We start from the raw sequence: 17,433 nt of genomic DNA, 5'->3' as shown, positions 1-17,433 counted from the left end.
TTATGTCTAATACCTGGAAAAACCCATTTACTGAAAGGTAACACAGTTAAAATGGGAACTAACTAAAGTGCCTGATTAGTTATTGGCTTTGCTAAAAGCAAAGCCAATAATGAACTGATTGATTTATTTTAAATGATTCTTTCCTCTTTACTGAAGTGACTGTTAATCCCCATCATGAGATCATTTTTTATAATTGGTTCTGGAGCCTTGGGGGTCCACCTATCTCAGTACTCCTTAGCTTGCTGTGGCCCTTTAGGACTCAGATCTCCAAGGCAGCTCTGCAGCTGCTTCTATTGCCTAAAGAATACTGGGGTCCCACAAATGCTGGGTCCCATGGTTTAACGTGTATCCTCCCTGGCCTATGCCATTCCTTTCAATGAAGTAATAGGTATAAACTGTGTCACCAGCCACCTGGTATTCAATGGAAACATTTTATGTGTCCACCCTGGAGGTACATTCTTGCCTTCCATAGTGAACAAGTATTCAATTTAGAACACTCCAAGTGCACTACTAAACCATCCTTGGCAGTGTACCTGCTACGCTAACATGGTAACATTGGAATTACCAGCATATACCTTACTAGGACAAAGTATGGCCCAGTTCTTCCCAGTGCCACCTTTCCCTGTCTGTGCTTTCTTTCAAGGGTGGTACTTTGATACAAATGAACTATAGTTCTGTTCTTGTAAAAATGCTGTACTTACAGTAAAATGTGTTTGTGACTTTAAATTGTGCTGCTTTTTAAAATCCACACATAACAATCAAACTCCAGTGTTTCAAATGAGCATTTATTGCCAACTGGGAAACCTTTGAGATATTTTGATCCAATGATTTTGTGTTTGGCAGCTGCAGACTACCATCTATCCACTTGTTTTTCCATCCGGCATATCCATGTCAGGGTCGCAAGCAGCTGGTGCCACTCCTCTCAGCATTGCCTGTCTGTCACAGAGCACAATTACCCAAACAACTTTAGGTAGATAGTAAAGTGAAAACATTAAGATGGTTTCTACTGTGAACTGTATTAAGCGGGTTTGATGGGTGGATATACTATAAATCTACTGCATACATTCAAAGCCTCACTCTGAAAGAACCCAAAATATCCGTTTGTGGCAAACACACTTGGCATGTTTGAATAATTCTAGATGTCTTTGTCACTTGGTGTAAGATTCTGCTTTAAGTGTGCAATATGTTCAGTAATCTTTGTTAATTCTAGAATTAGGACAGAGAGAAAATCGAAAAGCATTCATAATGTATGCAGTGTGTTATGTTTTGATTGATTGTAGTAATTTGAGGTTGATGATCTATGATGTATAGGAGGAAAAGAAAATGAGCCTGTGAGTAGAAACATAGTTTGTATTGTTATGAGGAAAAATTATGCTGTACTGTTTCAACAGTTTGTCAGTGATGTTTAGGTACTGAGACTTGATAATAAAGAGTAATATGATGCAGCCCGGTATTATTATTTTTTCAATTTGACGTCTGTTTGAGAAAGATTTTTTTTCCTCATGATTCACTGAGCATGTCAACATACTGTAGCTAAAGCAGCTTGCAGGATTCATTCTAATTTATTTATTTAAAGACAGCACAATTGTGTAGTAGATTGTAGTGCTGCCTCACAGCTCCCATGGTCAAGGTTAGACTTCCTGTCTGATATATTTGAGTTTTCTCTGGCTTCTTCAGCTCACCGCAAACACAGGTAATTTGGCATCTTTAAACTGACCCTGTGTGAGTACACACTGTGATGCACTGGCATCCCACTTGGGGATGGTTCCTGAATTGTATGTGATGCTTTGGGGTCAGGTGCCACCTGCTCCCTTTAACTCAGTAAAACTAAAGCCTAACAAGAAGCAGCACAATTCCCTGTTTTTCCATTACAAAGTGAAGTCACACCAAATATCAAATTGTCATCCTGGAGGGCTACAGTGGCTTTTTCTTCCAGTCACTTTCTTAATTAGTTGCTAGTTAATACCACTGCTGTTGTCCTCAGATAAAGGAAGCCAGCATCATTGCAAATGCTGGATGTGGCCTATGATGCCACATAAAAGCCAAAGAATTAAATAATATATTTTAAGATAGCAAGAATTGCTTTCTGCATAAGAAATTGTTTAGAATAAAAACCTGCAGCTACAACAGCCTTTCTGATCTGAAGTTGAGACCATTGGAATAAAACATGCAACCTCATTTACTTGCAAATAATAAAAGGATTTGAACAAAAGACAAAAGAGTCATTGAACAATACATTTAAAAATCATATAAAACACATTTACAAATATATTAGAAATAAGCATTATTTCAATACAAAAATAAAAGAATAACTTTTATCAGTTACTCAGAATCGACAATCACATTATACAGTGCCCTTGATACAATTCATATTAATCTTAAAACTCATCATTTTCAATTTCATTTCACTTTTCTTTGATGAGAATCCTGGTATCATTATGTTCAACTGTGCTGACTGGGCCACACAACCCCGAAAATTCCTCCCATCTCCTACCGGGGAATTTCAAGATACTTTGGTACAGTGCCAGCTGGACAGCAAGAATTGGATCTTAAAAAACATAACATTCTTAAATCTGCTTAATCCTATTCATTGCATTTGTGCTGGGAGTCTAGCTCAACCATTGGTTACATGACTGAAATCAACCCTGGACAGTGTACCAGTCTAGCACAGGACCCAGTCACACCCATGTTTGCTTTACCACAGAGCCAATCCAGAATCGCTAGTCAACTTAGAACACAAGTCTTTGGAATGTGGGAGGAGTACCAATGCATCATACAGAGGACATGCAAGCGCCACACAGCCTGTATCTTGTTGTATGATCTGAACCCAGGATGACGTATACATGAGGCAGCACTACTAACCACTGTACCATCTAAAAAACAACTAGAACATGTAACATTTTATAATTATTCAATTTCTCTGATTAAGTAATGTTAGTGATTGTGGATTTATTTGGTGTTAAACTGGGTGGCATTGATTAAAGTTGACTACAGGATTGTATTTTGTGGTGCTGAAGGCTTTTACAGATTGTGCGTTTTGATGGACATAGCGAATAAGTAGATTGTTTTTATTAATGCCAAGGGCCTCTTGTCAAAATCTTAGTCTCACTTCTTGTGTTCCTTCTTTCTACCTGTTCATTAAGAATGAACTACACTGAAAGTTTCACTTTTAAATGGCTTGTTAATGTAGTAATAGTAGTCATTTTATAGGTGAATTTTTAAAACAAAATCTTTCACAATAAGCAAGCTGTACTATGAATGATACTGGGTAAGTGGCTCCTAAAAAAGAGACAGTATTTGTATCTGTGACTATTTAACCCACATACACACACTCCATGGACAGATAATGAGCATGTATTGTAAATAAAAAACAGTTAATCAAATTACAATGGTCAGTCCTATTCAGAATTACCTAACAAAATGTAAACCTCATATTTTTAGGTAGTGAGAATGAACTATGGGAGATGAAGAGGAGTAATTACTTAGAATTGGTTTAATGAAATTATTAAATAGTATTTGTCTATATTATCACTATGTTAGTATTGTTAATGTAATAACTCCTCAAGCTAAGCAGTGGGTATTTTTAAGAGTTCCCTTTTTGCCTTAACAGTTTCAGTGATAACTTAGCCTGGCAACTACTTATGACTGACATTAACAAAGATAGTGAAATGCTTACGTTTGTGGCACATTTTAATTCTTTCAGACTTTTTCCCTACATAAAGGATTCCTAATAAATTAGTGCCTCATGAAATACAGTTGTACCTCGGTATACGTCCGCTTTGGAATAAGTCCAACTTGGTATACGTCTTGTTTGGACGCGAAACATTTTGCTTGCTATACGACCTTTGTTTGGAATACGACTCACGTGCTAGAACACCATGCGCTACATTGTTTACCTCTCTCGAGACAAAGCCACGACTGCCCACGAGCGTCAGTACGCCGGTTGCTAGCATTCAGTGAACAACCCGCACTATAACTCTATGTGAATTTTCACGTGATTTTGTGTTTTTCGTGTAAGTTTGAATTGATTGTTGAAAAGTATGAAGGTAGCATGTGTATCCGGATCCAAAATAAAGTACCACATTTCTAAAGGTCATTGTGTGAGGTAGAGGCAGCTGAGTGGGTTGGGGTGGGGGTCCTTTGATAGGTGATCCCTTATCGTTTTCAGTCGGCAATACGCCTTGGTCCACTGCACACCATGCTTTCGCTATCGAAAGTGTTCTTCAAAAACAACAAATTCATCATCACTACGCAATACTCCTTCCGAGTGCACTTCAGCATTCCTCCTAACTGTGACATCCCAAATCGTAAAAAACAATTCTTCAGTGGGCAGCTAAATTTAGACAGACGGGTACAACATTGAACAGAAAATCTCCAGGCTGTGCTCGGAATGTACAAACGCCTGAAAACATCCAAGTTGTTAGGGCATCAATTTTGCAGTTTCCTAGACATTCAGCACACAAACATGCTTCTGCCTTAGGCATTTCCAACATGTCTTTGAGGAGGATTTTGCATGCAGACCTTAATTTCCAACCACAGAAACTGATGGTAGTGCAGGAATTCACTGAGAGAGATTAATAGAACCATAGAGAGTTGTGCATGAACATTCAGCAAACCATTCATTGAGACGCCATCATCATGTGCTGCGAAGATATACATTTCCATTTGAATGGTTGTGTAAATAAGCAAAACTTTCGCTACTGGACTGAAACCAACCCTCATGAACTTCAGAGACCTATGCACAGTGAGCGTGTTACAGTTTGGTGCGCTGTTTCAGAATTTGGCATTGTAGGCCCTTACATTTTTGAGGAGGGGGGAGCAACAGTCACTGTCACTTCAGAATGTTACACTGAAATGCTAGAGAACTTTTTGTGGCCCCAACTGGAAGAAATTGATGTAGTAGATGCCTGGTCTCCCTGCGTGGCGATGTTGGGTGGCCTTCACGTTTGACTGATCTCGCTCCGTGTGATTTCTTCTTGTGGGGCTATCTCAAGTTGAAGGTATACACACACCAACCTCAAAACTTTGAAGCCCTCAAGGCTGCTATTTTCCACTAAATCGCTCAGAAATCGTCTCGAAGAGTGTATTGCTAATGATGGACACCACCTTGAAGACATCATTTTTAAAACATTAGATATTAGAAAGGGCAGCACGGTGGCGCAGTGGTAGCGCTGCTGCCTCGCAGTAAGGAGACCTGGGTTCGCTTCCCAGGTCCTCCCTGCGTGGAGTTTGCATGTTCTCCCCGTGTCTATGTGGGTTTCCTCCGGGCGCTCCGGTTTCCTCCCACGGTCCACAGACATGCAGGCTAGGTGGATTGGCGATTCTAAATTGGCCCTAGTGTGTGCTGTGGTGTGTTTTTGTGTGTCCTGCGGTGAGTTTGTACCCTGCCGGGATTGGTTCCTGCCTTGTGCCCTGTGTTGGCTGGGATTGGCTCCAGCAGACCCCCGTGACCCTGTGTTCGGATTCAGCGGGTTGGAAAATGGATGGATGGATGGATATTAGAAATAACATAATATATCTCCCCAACACTAAGGATCCTCCTAAACCCCAGCATTCTGTTATAAACAAATTAAACTCTTTCACTAGGATAGATTTACCTGATTTACAAAAAATAATATCTCATTTAAAACCCTCCACCTGCGTCCTTGATCCAATACCAACAAATTATTTCAAAGAGGTATCGGGCGTGCTAATTGATAATGTTCTTGACATAGTAAATTCATCATTAGATACGGGGGTCTTCCCAGACTGTCTTAAGACTGCTGTAGTTAAACCCTACTTAAGAAACATAATCTCCCTCAGCTCTTGAAAATTTTAGACCCATCTCTAACCTGCCTTTCTTAAGTAAAGTTCTGGAGAAGGCAGTCATTATGCAGTTAAATGACCACCTAAATAAACATGCTATTCTTGATAAATTTCAGTCAGGTTTTAGAACAAATCACAGCACAGAAACTGCACTCGTTAAAGTAGTAAATGATTTGCGGGTGAATGCAGACAGAGGCCATTTATCTGTTCTCATCCTCTTAGATCTGAGTGCTGCATTTGACCCCATTGATCTTAATATTCTTAGAAATCGCCTTAGTCAATGGGTGGGCCTCTCTGGCAGTGTCTTAAATTGGTTTGAATCCTACCTGACAGGGAGAAAATTCTTTGTTAGTTGTGGTAATTACAACTCAAAGACACATGATATCAATATGGTGTTCCACAAGGCTCTATCCTGGGTCCGCTGCTCAATCTACATGCTTCCGTTAGGTCAGATTATCTCAGGGCACAACGTGAGCTACCACAGCTATGCTGATGACACACAGCTGTACTTATCAATAGCACCTGATGACCCGATTCTCTTGATTCACTAACACAATGTCTGACTTGTATCTCAGAATGGATGAATAGTAACTTTCTCAAGTTAAATAAAGAGAAAACTGAAATCTTAGTGATTGGCAATAATGGATACAATGAGGCTATTAGAAATAAACTGGATACATTAGGATTAAAAGTCAAGCTAAAAAGCTTAGGGTAATTGTTGACTGTAATCTGAATTTTAAATCGCATATTAATCAGATCACTAGGACAGCATTTTTCACTTAAGAAACATAGCTAAAGTTAGACCTCTTATATCACTGAAAGATGCTGAGAAATTAGTTCACGCGTTTGTTTTCAGTCGACTAGATTACTGTAACGCACTCAACTCAGGACTACCCAAAAAAGACATAAATCGTTTGCAACTAGTGCAGAATGCAGCTGCTAGAATCCTAACTAGGAAAAGAAAATCCAACACATTTCTCCAGTTTTGATGTCACTACACTGGTTACCTGTGTCATTCAGGATTGACTTTAAAATTCTGCTTATGGTTTATAAAGCCTTAAATAATCTTGCCCCATCTTATATATCGGAATGTCTGACACCTTATATTCCAAATCGTAACCTCAGATCCTCAAATGAGTGTCTCCTTAGAATTCCAAGAACAAAACTTAAAAGAAGTGGTGAGGCGGCCTTCTGCTGCTATGCACCTAAAATCTGGAATAGCCTGCCAATAGGAATTCGCCAGGCTGATACAGTAGAGCACTTTAAAACACTGCTGAAAACACATTACTTTAACATGGCCTTTTTATAACTTCACTTTAACTTAATCCTGATACTCTGTATGTTCAATTCATCATAATAACTATTCATGGTGGCTCTAAAATCCGTACTGACCCCTACTCTCTCTTCTGTTTCTTTTTCCGGTTTCTTTGTGGTGGTGGCCTGCACCACCACCTACTCAAAGCATTATGATGCTTCAACATTGATGGACTAAAAGCCAGAAGTCAACGTGACTATCATCATCAAGTCCTTCCGTGAGAACCCTAAATCCAAAGAGGACTGTTTCATTTATGTTAGGTAGAATGCCCAGAGGGACTGGGCAGTCTCATGGTCTGGAATCCCTACAGATTTTATTTTTTCTCCAGCCATCTGGAGTTTTTTTGTTTTTTCTGTCCACCCTGGCCATTGGACCTTACTCTTATTCTATGTTAATTAATGTTGACTTATTTTATTTTCTTACTGTCTTTTATTTTTTATTCTTCATTATGTAAAGCACTTTGAGCTACGTTTTGTATGAAAATGAGCTATATAAATAAATGGTGTTGTTGTTGTTGTAAAACACAGTGAAAACAAATGTATTTTGTATACTCTTTCTTATTTCGTAGTGAGTTTATTTTATCTTGTAGCGTTTTTGTAAAACAAACATTTGAAATGTGGTAGTTCTTTTTGGCTCACCCTGTATTTTGTTAAAACATAGACCATATCAGCTTATGGTAGTTCAATAGCTTTCATAGGCCACAGATTCCAATTTAAATGATGTTAAGGTGGAATCAGTTGATATGCTATTTTTAGTTGTTGGTTTGACTAATTTTAGTGCAAATTTCTTAATCTTAAAGTAAAATGTTTGGCTTTAGACCTTGATGACCAGCAGAAACAATAAATTGCTGTGTCTGAGAAATACTGAATCATTATAAAGTGAAGATAATGCAGATGTGAGATTAGTTTTAGTATAACTTAACTACTAATGCTATATTTATTCAGTTGATGTCCAAATAGTGATGCTGACATGAATAATTTGTAGTTGTTTTTTTTTTTAACTTTTGCAGTTAACTAACCTCAAGCAGCAAAAGTGAGCTGATATATCAGAAGTGTGGTTTGTGCCTATGTGCCTCTCCCAGCATTTGACTAACTTGTATTGCCAATCTGTTTTGCATCAGAAGCAGCTATTAGATGAGTAAAAGAGGAAAATATACTCAAAGTGACTTCTGCTGAGGTGATCTTGCAATATTAAATTAATTTGCAATTGAAGCTGCACAGAATGTTTTGCTGTTTGAAAACAGACAAGTTTGTAAATTTGTCAATGCTTTTTACTTGGTAGTTTTGAATTTTAAGATTTGTATGGTACAATATCTTTGAGATGTCTCAACAAAAATATAACTTTGCTGACAAATCATTTTGAAGAATAACTGTGCCAAATTTTAATAAAATCTGTACATTGGAATCCAAGTTGTTTCATGTAGACAATCAGGCAGGCAGGCAGGCATGGTGATCACAGTAGGTATGCAAATGAATTGCAAATGCAACTAGAAAATACAGAAAACTGGTTATAGTTAAGTAGGCATTGGTGTTTTTACTGTTCGTACTAATGCCATGAATAAAATGATGAAAGTGTTATTTGACATATTTTTCTATGTTATTTTCACAGTATATTGAAATTTGTTTTTCAGGATTATATCGTTCTTCAGAAAACCTCAAAGGTTGATGTAGATTCAAGTGGAAAGAAATGTAAAGAGAAAATGATGCAGGTCCTCCGGGAAATACAAATGCCATCTAGCTACCAACAGTAAGTCTTTTTTGTATTGTTTTATGTCCATCAGTAATTTAAGATTCAGGGGCAAAAACCTGACAAAATGTACCTGCCTTACAATAATCTATTCCTGAAAAGACTCTAAATTTAAAAATTTTCCAGCCTTAGTCAGGATTCATGTGTGCCCCCTGACACTCTGTAATTTAACATTGAAGTTTGTGTTAAATTGGAAAAAGCAAGAACCTAGTTTTTTAGTAATGGAAGTGCATAGAACAGACTGAGTTTTAATCTTAGGTTGGCCCTTGACTATATAGTGAGTCTTGTTGTTGTCCCCTTGTCTATTTGGTTTTTATTTCAGACAATGTAGTTTTCCACATTCATCTTAAAGACGTGCATGATGGGTTAATTGTTTCAACTATTGTTACATCTAAATTATTATCTCACAGTAACTACTCTGTAAACTGTGCTACTGGGTTGGGCTCAGCCTCATGAGACCGTTTGGCATGGGCTTTTAGAAATGCAGCAGGTAGACATATGCTAATAGTATAATAATAAAACCTTAATTGGATAATTAGCATGTTATCAGTTTCACTGTAAAAACATCAAGCCAAAACCATGGTAAACAGACTTAATTGTGAACAATTTATTATGTGCTACTGCTCATTCTGAATTAACCATGCATGTCCTTGTAGAAAGCAGAACAAGCATTTATTTTCAGTCTGTATTTGCTTATTGCTGCCCTCTGCTGGTTTGAAGGCATCATGACCCAAGTTACTGCCAGTGCACTAGAATGGCTTCAAAACATAGTATGTTTTTATTGTAATGCTAGTATATTTATTAGAGATATATTATATTTCTATAATTTGAATTATAAAAATGTGCATGTAAGGTTAACTGGAACACTAAATGGCCCAATGTGGGTGTGAACTGGAAGCCAACTGACAGTTGTTTCTTGAATTTCCCGTAATAGTAGATTCCTGCGTCCCTAAACTGGGCAAGCAGTTTAGAAAATAAATGGATATGTGGATGGATGAAAGGTGACATTGGCACAGGGTTAATTTTACATTGTGTTTCTAGAGACTGTGTATCATTTCTCATTTATCATTCTTGAAATTTATTTTTACCACATGGTTATGTTAAGAAAACAGTAATGCAAATATGCTGTATCAATGAGACTGTTAGATGATGTGTTAACTTAAACATATACAATATGTAAAAGAGTAGTAATTATTATTATGTCTGATTTTTATGTCTAATTATCTGAATTCAACTCCTGCCTGGAGTGAACCTGAGCCTATCGAGACTGCACAGGCCACAAGGCATGATTCAGCCCTGCAGACACTCAAGCAGACATAGCCATACACACAGGGACCAGTTTAAAATTGTCAGTTAACCTAATATCAGTTTCTTTTAGATGTACAAGCAGTACCAGATTACCCAAAAAAAAAAAAAACCCACAGACACACTGGGAGAACATACAAACCTAGGAACCTGTGTTTGTGAGGCAGGGGCATTAATCACTGTGCCACCATGATGCCTTCTATATTATGAGACATGTCAGTGTGTAATGTGTGCATGTGTGTAATCAGTGCCTATTATGTTCCCACTACTACCAGGATAGACTTTCTTCCCAGAATGCTGAACTGGATTAAGTAGGTTTCAGAATGTATGTTTGCATTAAAGTGAATACATTTAAATTGATCAATAATTAATTAGGCAGCAAACAGTATCTGATGTATATAAAAATGCAGTGGGAAACCTAAATGAAGTGACTGTTTTTCAGTATTTCATTAACATTGAATGTTAACAGTAACTTCTTTCCATTTTAGAATTCCAACATTTGAAATTAAAGATTATTCATCTCAGGAGGACCTCAAGCAAGAATTTGAATTAACTGGACTATCAGAGCTGTATCTTGAGCTTGCACACATGTTGGTGTTGTAAGTTTCTCCCATCTACCTAAATGTGGTCAAGTGTAGATGATTCACTGGTATATTAAAGGTTATCTTTATCTCAAATTCCCTTTACCCAATTATGTTCATCAAGACAGGTCAGCAGTAGTATAAGCACATAAATTGGAGAAACATTTTTGTGTTTGAAAGTTGACATAAAACATAGCAATCTGAGACTCCTTATTCCCAATGTGACCTTATAGCCATATTAGTCACTATATGACTGCTCATTATGATTTTATTTATCCATTCATCCATTCTCCATCCCACTGAATCCGAACACGGGGGTCTGCTGGAGCCAATCCCAGCCAACACAGTGCACAAGGCAGGAACCAATCCCGGGCAGGGTGCCAACTCACCGCAGGACACACAAACACACACTAGGGCCAATTTAGAATTGCCAATCTACCTAACCTGCATTTCTTTGGACTGTGGGAGGAAACTGGAGCGCCTGGAGGAAACCCACGCCGACACAGGGAGAACATGCAAACTCCACACAGGGGGGACCTGGGAAGCGAACCCAGGTCTCCACTGCAAAGCAGCAGCACTACCACTGCGCCACCGTGCCCTGATTTTTTATTTATTTATTTATTTATTTATATATATATATATATATATATATATATATATATATATATATATATATATATATATATATATATATATACTGTATATGGATTGATTGTCATGGTTTTTTGAAAATGGGATAAACAATATTTTACAAGGTTTCTTATGTGGAATGTTCTTATTTATTTTATATAAAATGTATGTGAGGTTTTCATTCACGTTTAATGTTTAAAAGGCCATGGCCATAATGAAATAAAACATCAATTATAAACTAAAAAAATTATGACAGTTTAATTAAGCTAATGTTAAACACAAATACAGAGCAAAACAGATAAATAAATGAACCTAATAAGGCCACACAGATGTAATTTGCTAATCACCTACTTTTTCAGTCTGTTGAATACTTTTACTTAGTTTTTTATTCTTTACTGCAACACAGTTTAAAGTAACTTGAGAAATAGCATAAATACTGCATTTTGAACAGATAGTTTTTTTTTGGAAGTGGGTCTATAACATACATTGATTTCTTTTTTAAAAACAGCACTATTGATTTTTTTCAGTCATTAATGATTTATTTAACTGCCTTCAACTTAAAGTCAACATTAGCTGCCTATGGTTCTGTGGAACACAAATGGAGGCCTGTTCATTGACGAGCCTATAGAGAATGCTCCTGTGTAGATCAATGAATACACTTGTGAAAAATGCGTGAATATGAATACAATTTAAAAAATGAGTACAAATTATGAAAATATCAAAGACTATGTAGAGTGAAAATTTATTGTTTAAATCATCATAAGTTTTGCTTTTTACTAAGTAAGCATTTGGATTAATTACTTACTTAGTAGCTAAATTAAAACATGCCTTTCTAAAAGTTTTCTTACACAAAAATCAGACTGACACACACTATGAGAAGTCCCACAATTCCAGTTTGAGCTGTAAGTATTATAAAGTGCAATATCTTTCATAATATCCACATATAACATTCTCAGATCGGTCTACTTTAGTTTTAGGTTCTGGGAAGCTGAAGCCTATCCTGACGGTATAGCCACGATAGAGCCCCTTAACATCCACACTCATCTGGGCTCCTTTAGAATCGCCAATCAGCCTAACACAAATGCTTTTTGTTGTTTTTTTTTTCAAATTTGTTTCTTTATTACAATTAGAAGCCTGTTAGTTGTTAAAAAAAGAAGAAGAAAAAGCTATGTAGCTTTTTCACTATTTGCCTTTATAAAAAATGGTTAAGGTTATTTCACGTGTGTCAGTTGAAAAATATTTGCCAGATGCAGTTGGACTCACCTCTCAGTCAGGAGTGGCCTCTCTCCTACTCTGGAGCTCTCTGGAGCTGCCTCACAGGGGCCATGCAGTTAATGTTTGTTTCTGTGGATGACAGGGTCACCTTAAAGCTACTTTGTACATGCTGCGAGAAAACACAATCAGATTTTAATTTCTGTTTATAAAAAACTGAGTTCAGCATTCTTAAAGAGTCTTCAGGTTTGTGTGAGAAGTCCAAAAGGTCGGCAGCTACAGCAGTGGCTGAAGTGAAACATCAATTGTGGGTGTAGTTTGGTGAGGCCATGGAGAATATCTTTCAGGTAATTTAAAAAGGTTTTGGTAAATCTTTTGAAGTAGAGTAAAGCAGACGTCACCCAGGCTGTCCTCAGCAAGGTAGGGAACTTCAACCTCAACTGCTTACATCATAACGTGGTGGAAGGAGAAACTTTTAAACTGGTGGATTCATCCACCTTGGAGGAAGCAGTACAAGAAGCATGCGTTGGAATTAGGTCTGCGTGTGACTGAAGTCACCAGGTTGATTAAAAATGCTTACAGGGGTTAATAAGGCCAGAATTGAACACAGTGGATGTTGCATTGGTGGTCTTGCCAATGCATCCTTTCAACATTTGAGTAGAAGCTGTGCACAGTCTCTTGAGATTATCAGGCTGGAGTGATATTTAAAAAAACAAGGAAAAGAAGGTGTGCTCCAATTACAGGAAAATTCACACTTCTCAGCCTTCTTAGGAAAACCAGTGATTGAATACTCAATCTGATAGTTGAATGTCAGCTTCAGGAAGAGTAATATTGGTTCTATCCAGGCTGCAGAACAATGAGCCAAGTCTTTGTCCTTGCACAATTACCTGACAGATCATTGAAGTTTCCAATCCTTGTTTACATTTGCTTTCCAGAAATACGTAGAAGAACTTGTAACGGTATACCCCAAGGTTTCTTGTTTAGCGTACTACAAGAATATGGAGTTCTGGGGCCACTACTTCATGTAGTTCCCTGTATTTGTGGAGTGAGACTTGTGTTTGCATAGTTGGTATTAGGTTGAGTATGTTCAGGGTGGGAATTGGACTGTGCCATGGGTTCATGTTGACTTGTCCCTTGTTACTGATTTTCATGGACAGTTTATCAAGACGCAGCCAAGAACTACGGGTGTCCAGTTTGTGTGGATACTCTCTGAAGTGGTTATCACATTACGTGACATGTAGTTGTTGGGTATGGAGTTGCTCATCTTGTTGCTGGACCTTGTCAGTTTAAACCAATATTATATTATGTGGTTTCTAGTCAGAAGTTACGTCAGACTTGCTGACTGCATTTGAAACTAAACATGACTAAAAAACAGGGGACACATCAAATTTAGCGACTGTGTGACAACTGTCCAACAATCGTGCTCACCCCTTTTTTTTCTGAAGCCAATAGTGTACTGTTTGACAGAGCTAGCGTATTCACAGGTATGGCAGGTTCAGCCACAATCTCTGCCGTTCAAACAGATAAACTTCTCTTCTTTTTGTGAGGTCCAAAACACTTGTGTTCATTATTTCTTGTTGCAGTGTTATATGGATTGCATTTCTGGATGAGCATTCATTGGTTGTCAGCTCTCGTGCACACAAAGTCCACCCCAAAACTAAAGTTGTGAGTCACGGTCTAGTTGGAATGAGTCGCTTGGTATGTCACACCACGTGACTGGACTCACTAAGATTATGCAAATGAAGGCTATGATTAAATACTGCTGGAAAAGTCGTTTAATATGACATGGCCTTAAGGATTGCATCTGTTCCATTTTGCAGGTGATCTTGTAATCTTGGCTTTATCAAGACTATAATCTGTGGAGTGCACTGGCACAGATCACAGCTGAGTGTGATGTGATTACGATGAGAATAAGTATCTCCAAATTTTATGTCATGGTTCTCCCCTGAAAAAGAGTGTGGCTTTTTCACTCAGGTAGGTTGTGAGTCGCTTTTTAAGTTGAGGCATTCAAGAACTTTGAAGTCTTGTTCTTTTCATTATGAGATTGAGCGAATGGTGTTACGTGATGTTACAAATGTTTTTTTGCAGCTAGTTTTTGAAGAGCAAAGTCCACAAATTAGGCTGTCAGTCTACATCCTAATTCTAATCTGTTTTTTCCCCAACTATGGGTCATGTCTAAAAGCCTGAAATTGCTAGTTCAAAGGGCTTTTTAGCTCACTTTTCTTGACAGTGTGAGGGGCTCAGTAATACGAGAGGATCTTGGAGTAGAATTGCTGCCTCTTCAGACTGTTAGGAGATAGCTGAGGTGGATTGGGTGTATGGTCAGGGTTCCCCAGGGAGTAATACAAGACATGGCCCACTGGGAGAAGGCCAAAGGTCAGACCTGGAGCAAACCGGATGAAGTATACTTCTCATGTAGTATGTGGGTATTTTACAGGAAGTGCTGGTGAAAGTGGAAGGGTTAATAAGGATTGCTGAGGAAGCATGGCCAGCTAAGCTCAGTGTGTTTCTACTAAGATCCACACAAAAATAAAAATGGAACACACAGGATGATGAAGGTTTGTAATGCACAATGTGTTGGAAAAAAACAAAAAGAAGCAAATCAGGAAATCTTCCCAAACTCTTCAAATAGTTTGGAAGCCTGTCAATATAATCTAATCTGTCTTTGGTGAAATGATGTTTATGTGTGTATAACCTTTACACAGTCAATGTCACCTCTACACTAAAGCATATATTCATTGTAAATAATACTGGATTTTTTACTACATTTATTTTCAGTGTTATGGGCATTGTAAATTTTGTTGGTTTTCAAAGAATTATTTTATCCAGCAGCATTTTATTCACTGGAGTTTTTAGAAATGTGCTGCTAGAGAAGGTAATCATAAAAAATGAATGTGCTGTGTTAAGTACATGCTAATCCTATATGGAATAAAATCATTTCAGCAAAGAGGCACTGTGCATCAACCTTGATAATAGGCTGATATATATATACTGTGTACTGTATATGTATATTAAAAAAGATTCATTTTCTCAGCTGCAAGCCACATGATTTATAACATTTCTATGAAAACTAAAATAAAAGATGCTTTACATAAAATATTCACATTTTATGAAATTTAGGATTGACTTTATTAGTTAATAGCCAGTTTTATGTGTACTATACATAAAGTACCAGCAGGTGGCACTGTGGCACAGCAGTTAACTCTAGTGCTTCACAGTACCTGAAGGCTGGGTTCAAATCATAGCCTGGCCACTGCTGCAGCCTGTGTGGGGTGTACATGTTCTCCTTGTCTCAGTGTGGCATTTTGGGGGCGCTTCAGTTTTTCTTCCACAAACAAGAGACAAGTTTATCTTAACTAGCAATTCTAAACTGGACATTTATTTTAGGGAGCAATGTGTGTGTATAAGAGTCCAGTTTTTTGTAGCAGCCAGTAATATCCAGAAAATGGGTGTGTGGCATAGTGGTTAACGCTTTGGACTTCATACTCTGAGGTTGTAGGCTCAAGTCCCACTATTGACACTGTGTGATCATAAGCAAGGCACTTCACCTGCCAGTGCTCCAGTTACAATAGAAATGTAACCAAATTGCATCTCAAATGTTGTAATTCCCCTTGGATAAAGGCACCAGACCGAGATGTAAACGAATGTAAGCAGCATAAAGTAGCAAACTGGTAAGATTGTGGTGCAGTGGTTAGCCCATCTGCCACACTGATTCAGTGAACTGCATTTATTTCCCAGCCCTGGAACTGTATGTGCTGAATCTGCATGTTCTTCTTTGTTTGTGTGTACCTTTTGAGGTACCCTGGCTCCCTTGCACACCCCAAAATTGTATGTTTGGTTTGTGTGGTATCGCTGTGTGTATGAATGAGTACGCTGGCATCCCATCCAGGTTTGATTCCTTACTTTTGTCCAGTGAAGATGATATAGGCTTTGACACTATATGATCCTGAAAAGCTACAATGGTATTTACAAATGGCGCAGTGCTTAAACATTTTGCTCACAGCATGAGGGATCTGGATTCAGTTTCCAGCTTGGTCACTATCTGTATGGCATTCGCATATGTTCCTCAGGTTTGCTTATATTTTCCTCAGGCCGAGTTTCTTTCCATATTCCAAAGATTTGGGTGTTTAGTCATCAGGCAACCCATCCAGGGTAGTGTTCCTGCAGTGCTCCTGATGCAGCTGTGATATTCGATGTTTTGCCTATGTATGCCTCAAAGGAGTGTAAGTGGGCTTGTTGTGGACTGGTGCTTCTTCTGGTGTTGGCTCCTGCCTTGCTGGGAAAGGCTTCTGGCCCATATACATGACCCAATATTAGATTATTAGGCTTTAAGAGTGAATGAAAACAGAAAAAATTGATAGATGTAACAGCCATCAATTAGAGAAATGGTAAATTGGAACTTTGCTAAGAGTGGTATTTTCATGCAACTGCATTTTAAACTTTAAGAATAATACAGAAATCATAAGTATTGACCTTAAGAATTACATACACATCTAGTACCTTATTTATATACTTCATTCAAAAATGTGAGAAATATTTTCATTTTAAAGCACAGAACATGATTCACTGCCTCAGCACTCCTTGAATATCTAAGAATCAACAGGGCACGTGTGCTTCAAAGAGCTATTCTAGCCCATGATACTATTGTTCTTTTTCCAAATTTTTGCATTTTTTTTTTTTTATACTTTATTAATCCCAAAGGAAATTACTTGGTTTTTCGCATACCCCTTGGGGTTAGAGCGCATTTGCATTGGGTGTACAGTTTATTATGTTTAAGGACATGTAACTAAGAAGGTATTTTTAGGGTGAGCTCTGGCCTTTTTGCTACCCTAGGTGAAG

At 37.9% G+C, this 17,433-nt stretch overlaps 1 protein-coding gene across 6 annotated transcripts in view; it reads left to right on the top strand.

Moving 5' to 3' along the window:
• The window catches only part of rwdd3 (RWD domain containing 3), a 115,936-nt gene that overhangs the window by 7,927 nt on the left and 90,576 nt on the right, over window positions 1–17,433 (top strand). For 4 of the 6 annotated variants that reach the window (XR_005630490.1, XR_005630493.1, XR_005630491.1 and 1 more), the window contains exons 3-4: window positions 8,751–8,866; window positions 10,660–10,770. Coding sequence is in view for 1 of the 6 variants with exons in the window: in XM_039735062.1 (XP_039590996.1) it covers window positions 8,751–8,866; window positions 10,660–10,770 (227 nt within the window). In the remaining 5 variants the exon portion in view is untranslated. The remainder of the gene's footprint in view (window positions 1–8,750; window positions 8,867–10,659; window positions 10,771–17,433) is intronic. The other 2 variants (XR_005630492.1, XR_005630494.1) reach the window with 1 other exon arrangement.

The sequence above is a fragment of the Polypterus senegalus genome, chromosome 14 (assembly GCF_016835505.1).
Source record: "Polypterus senegalus isolate Bchr_013 chromosome 14, ASM1683550v1, whole genome shotgun sequence".
Lineage (NCBI taxonomy): Eukaryota > Metazoa > Chordata > Cladistia > Polypteriformes > Polypteridae > Polypterus > Polypterus senegalus.
Note: the sequence above shows the minus strand (reverse complement) of the source record. Positions and strands in the feature narration are given on the sequence as shown.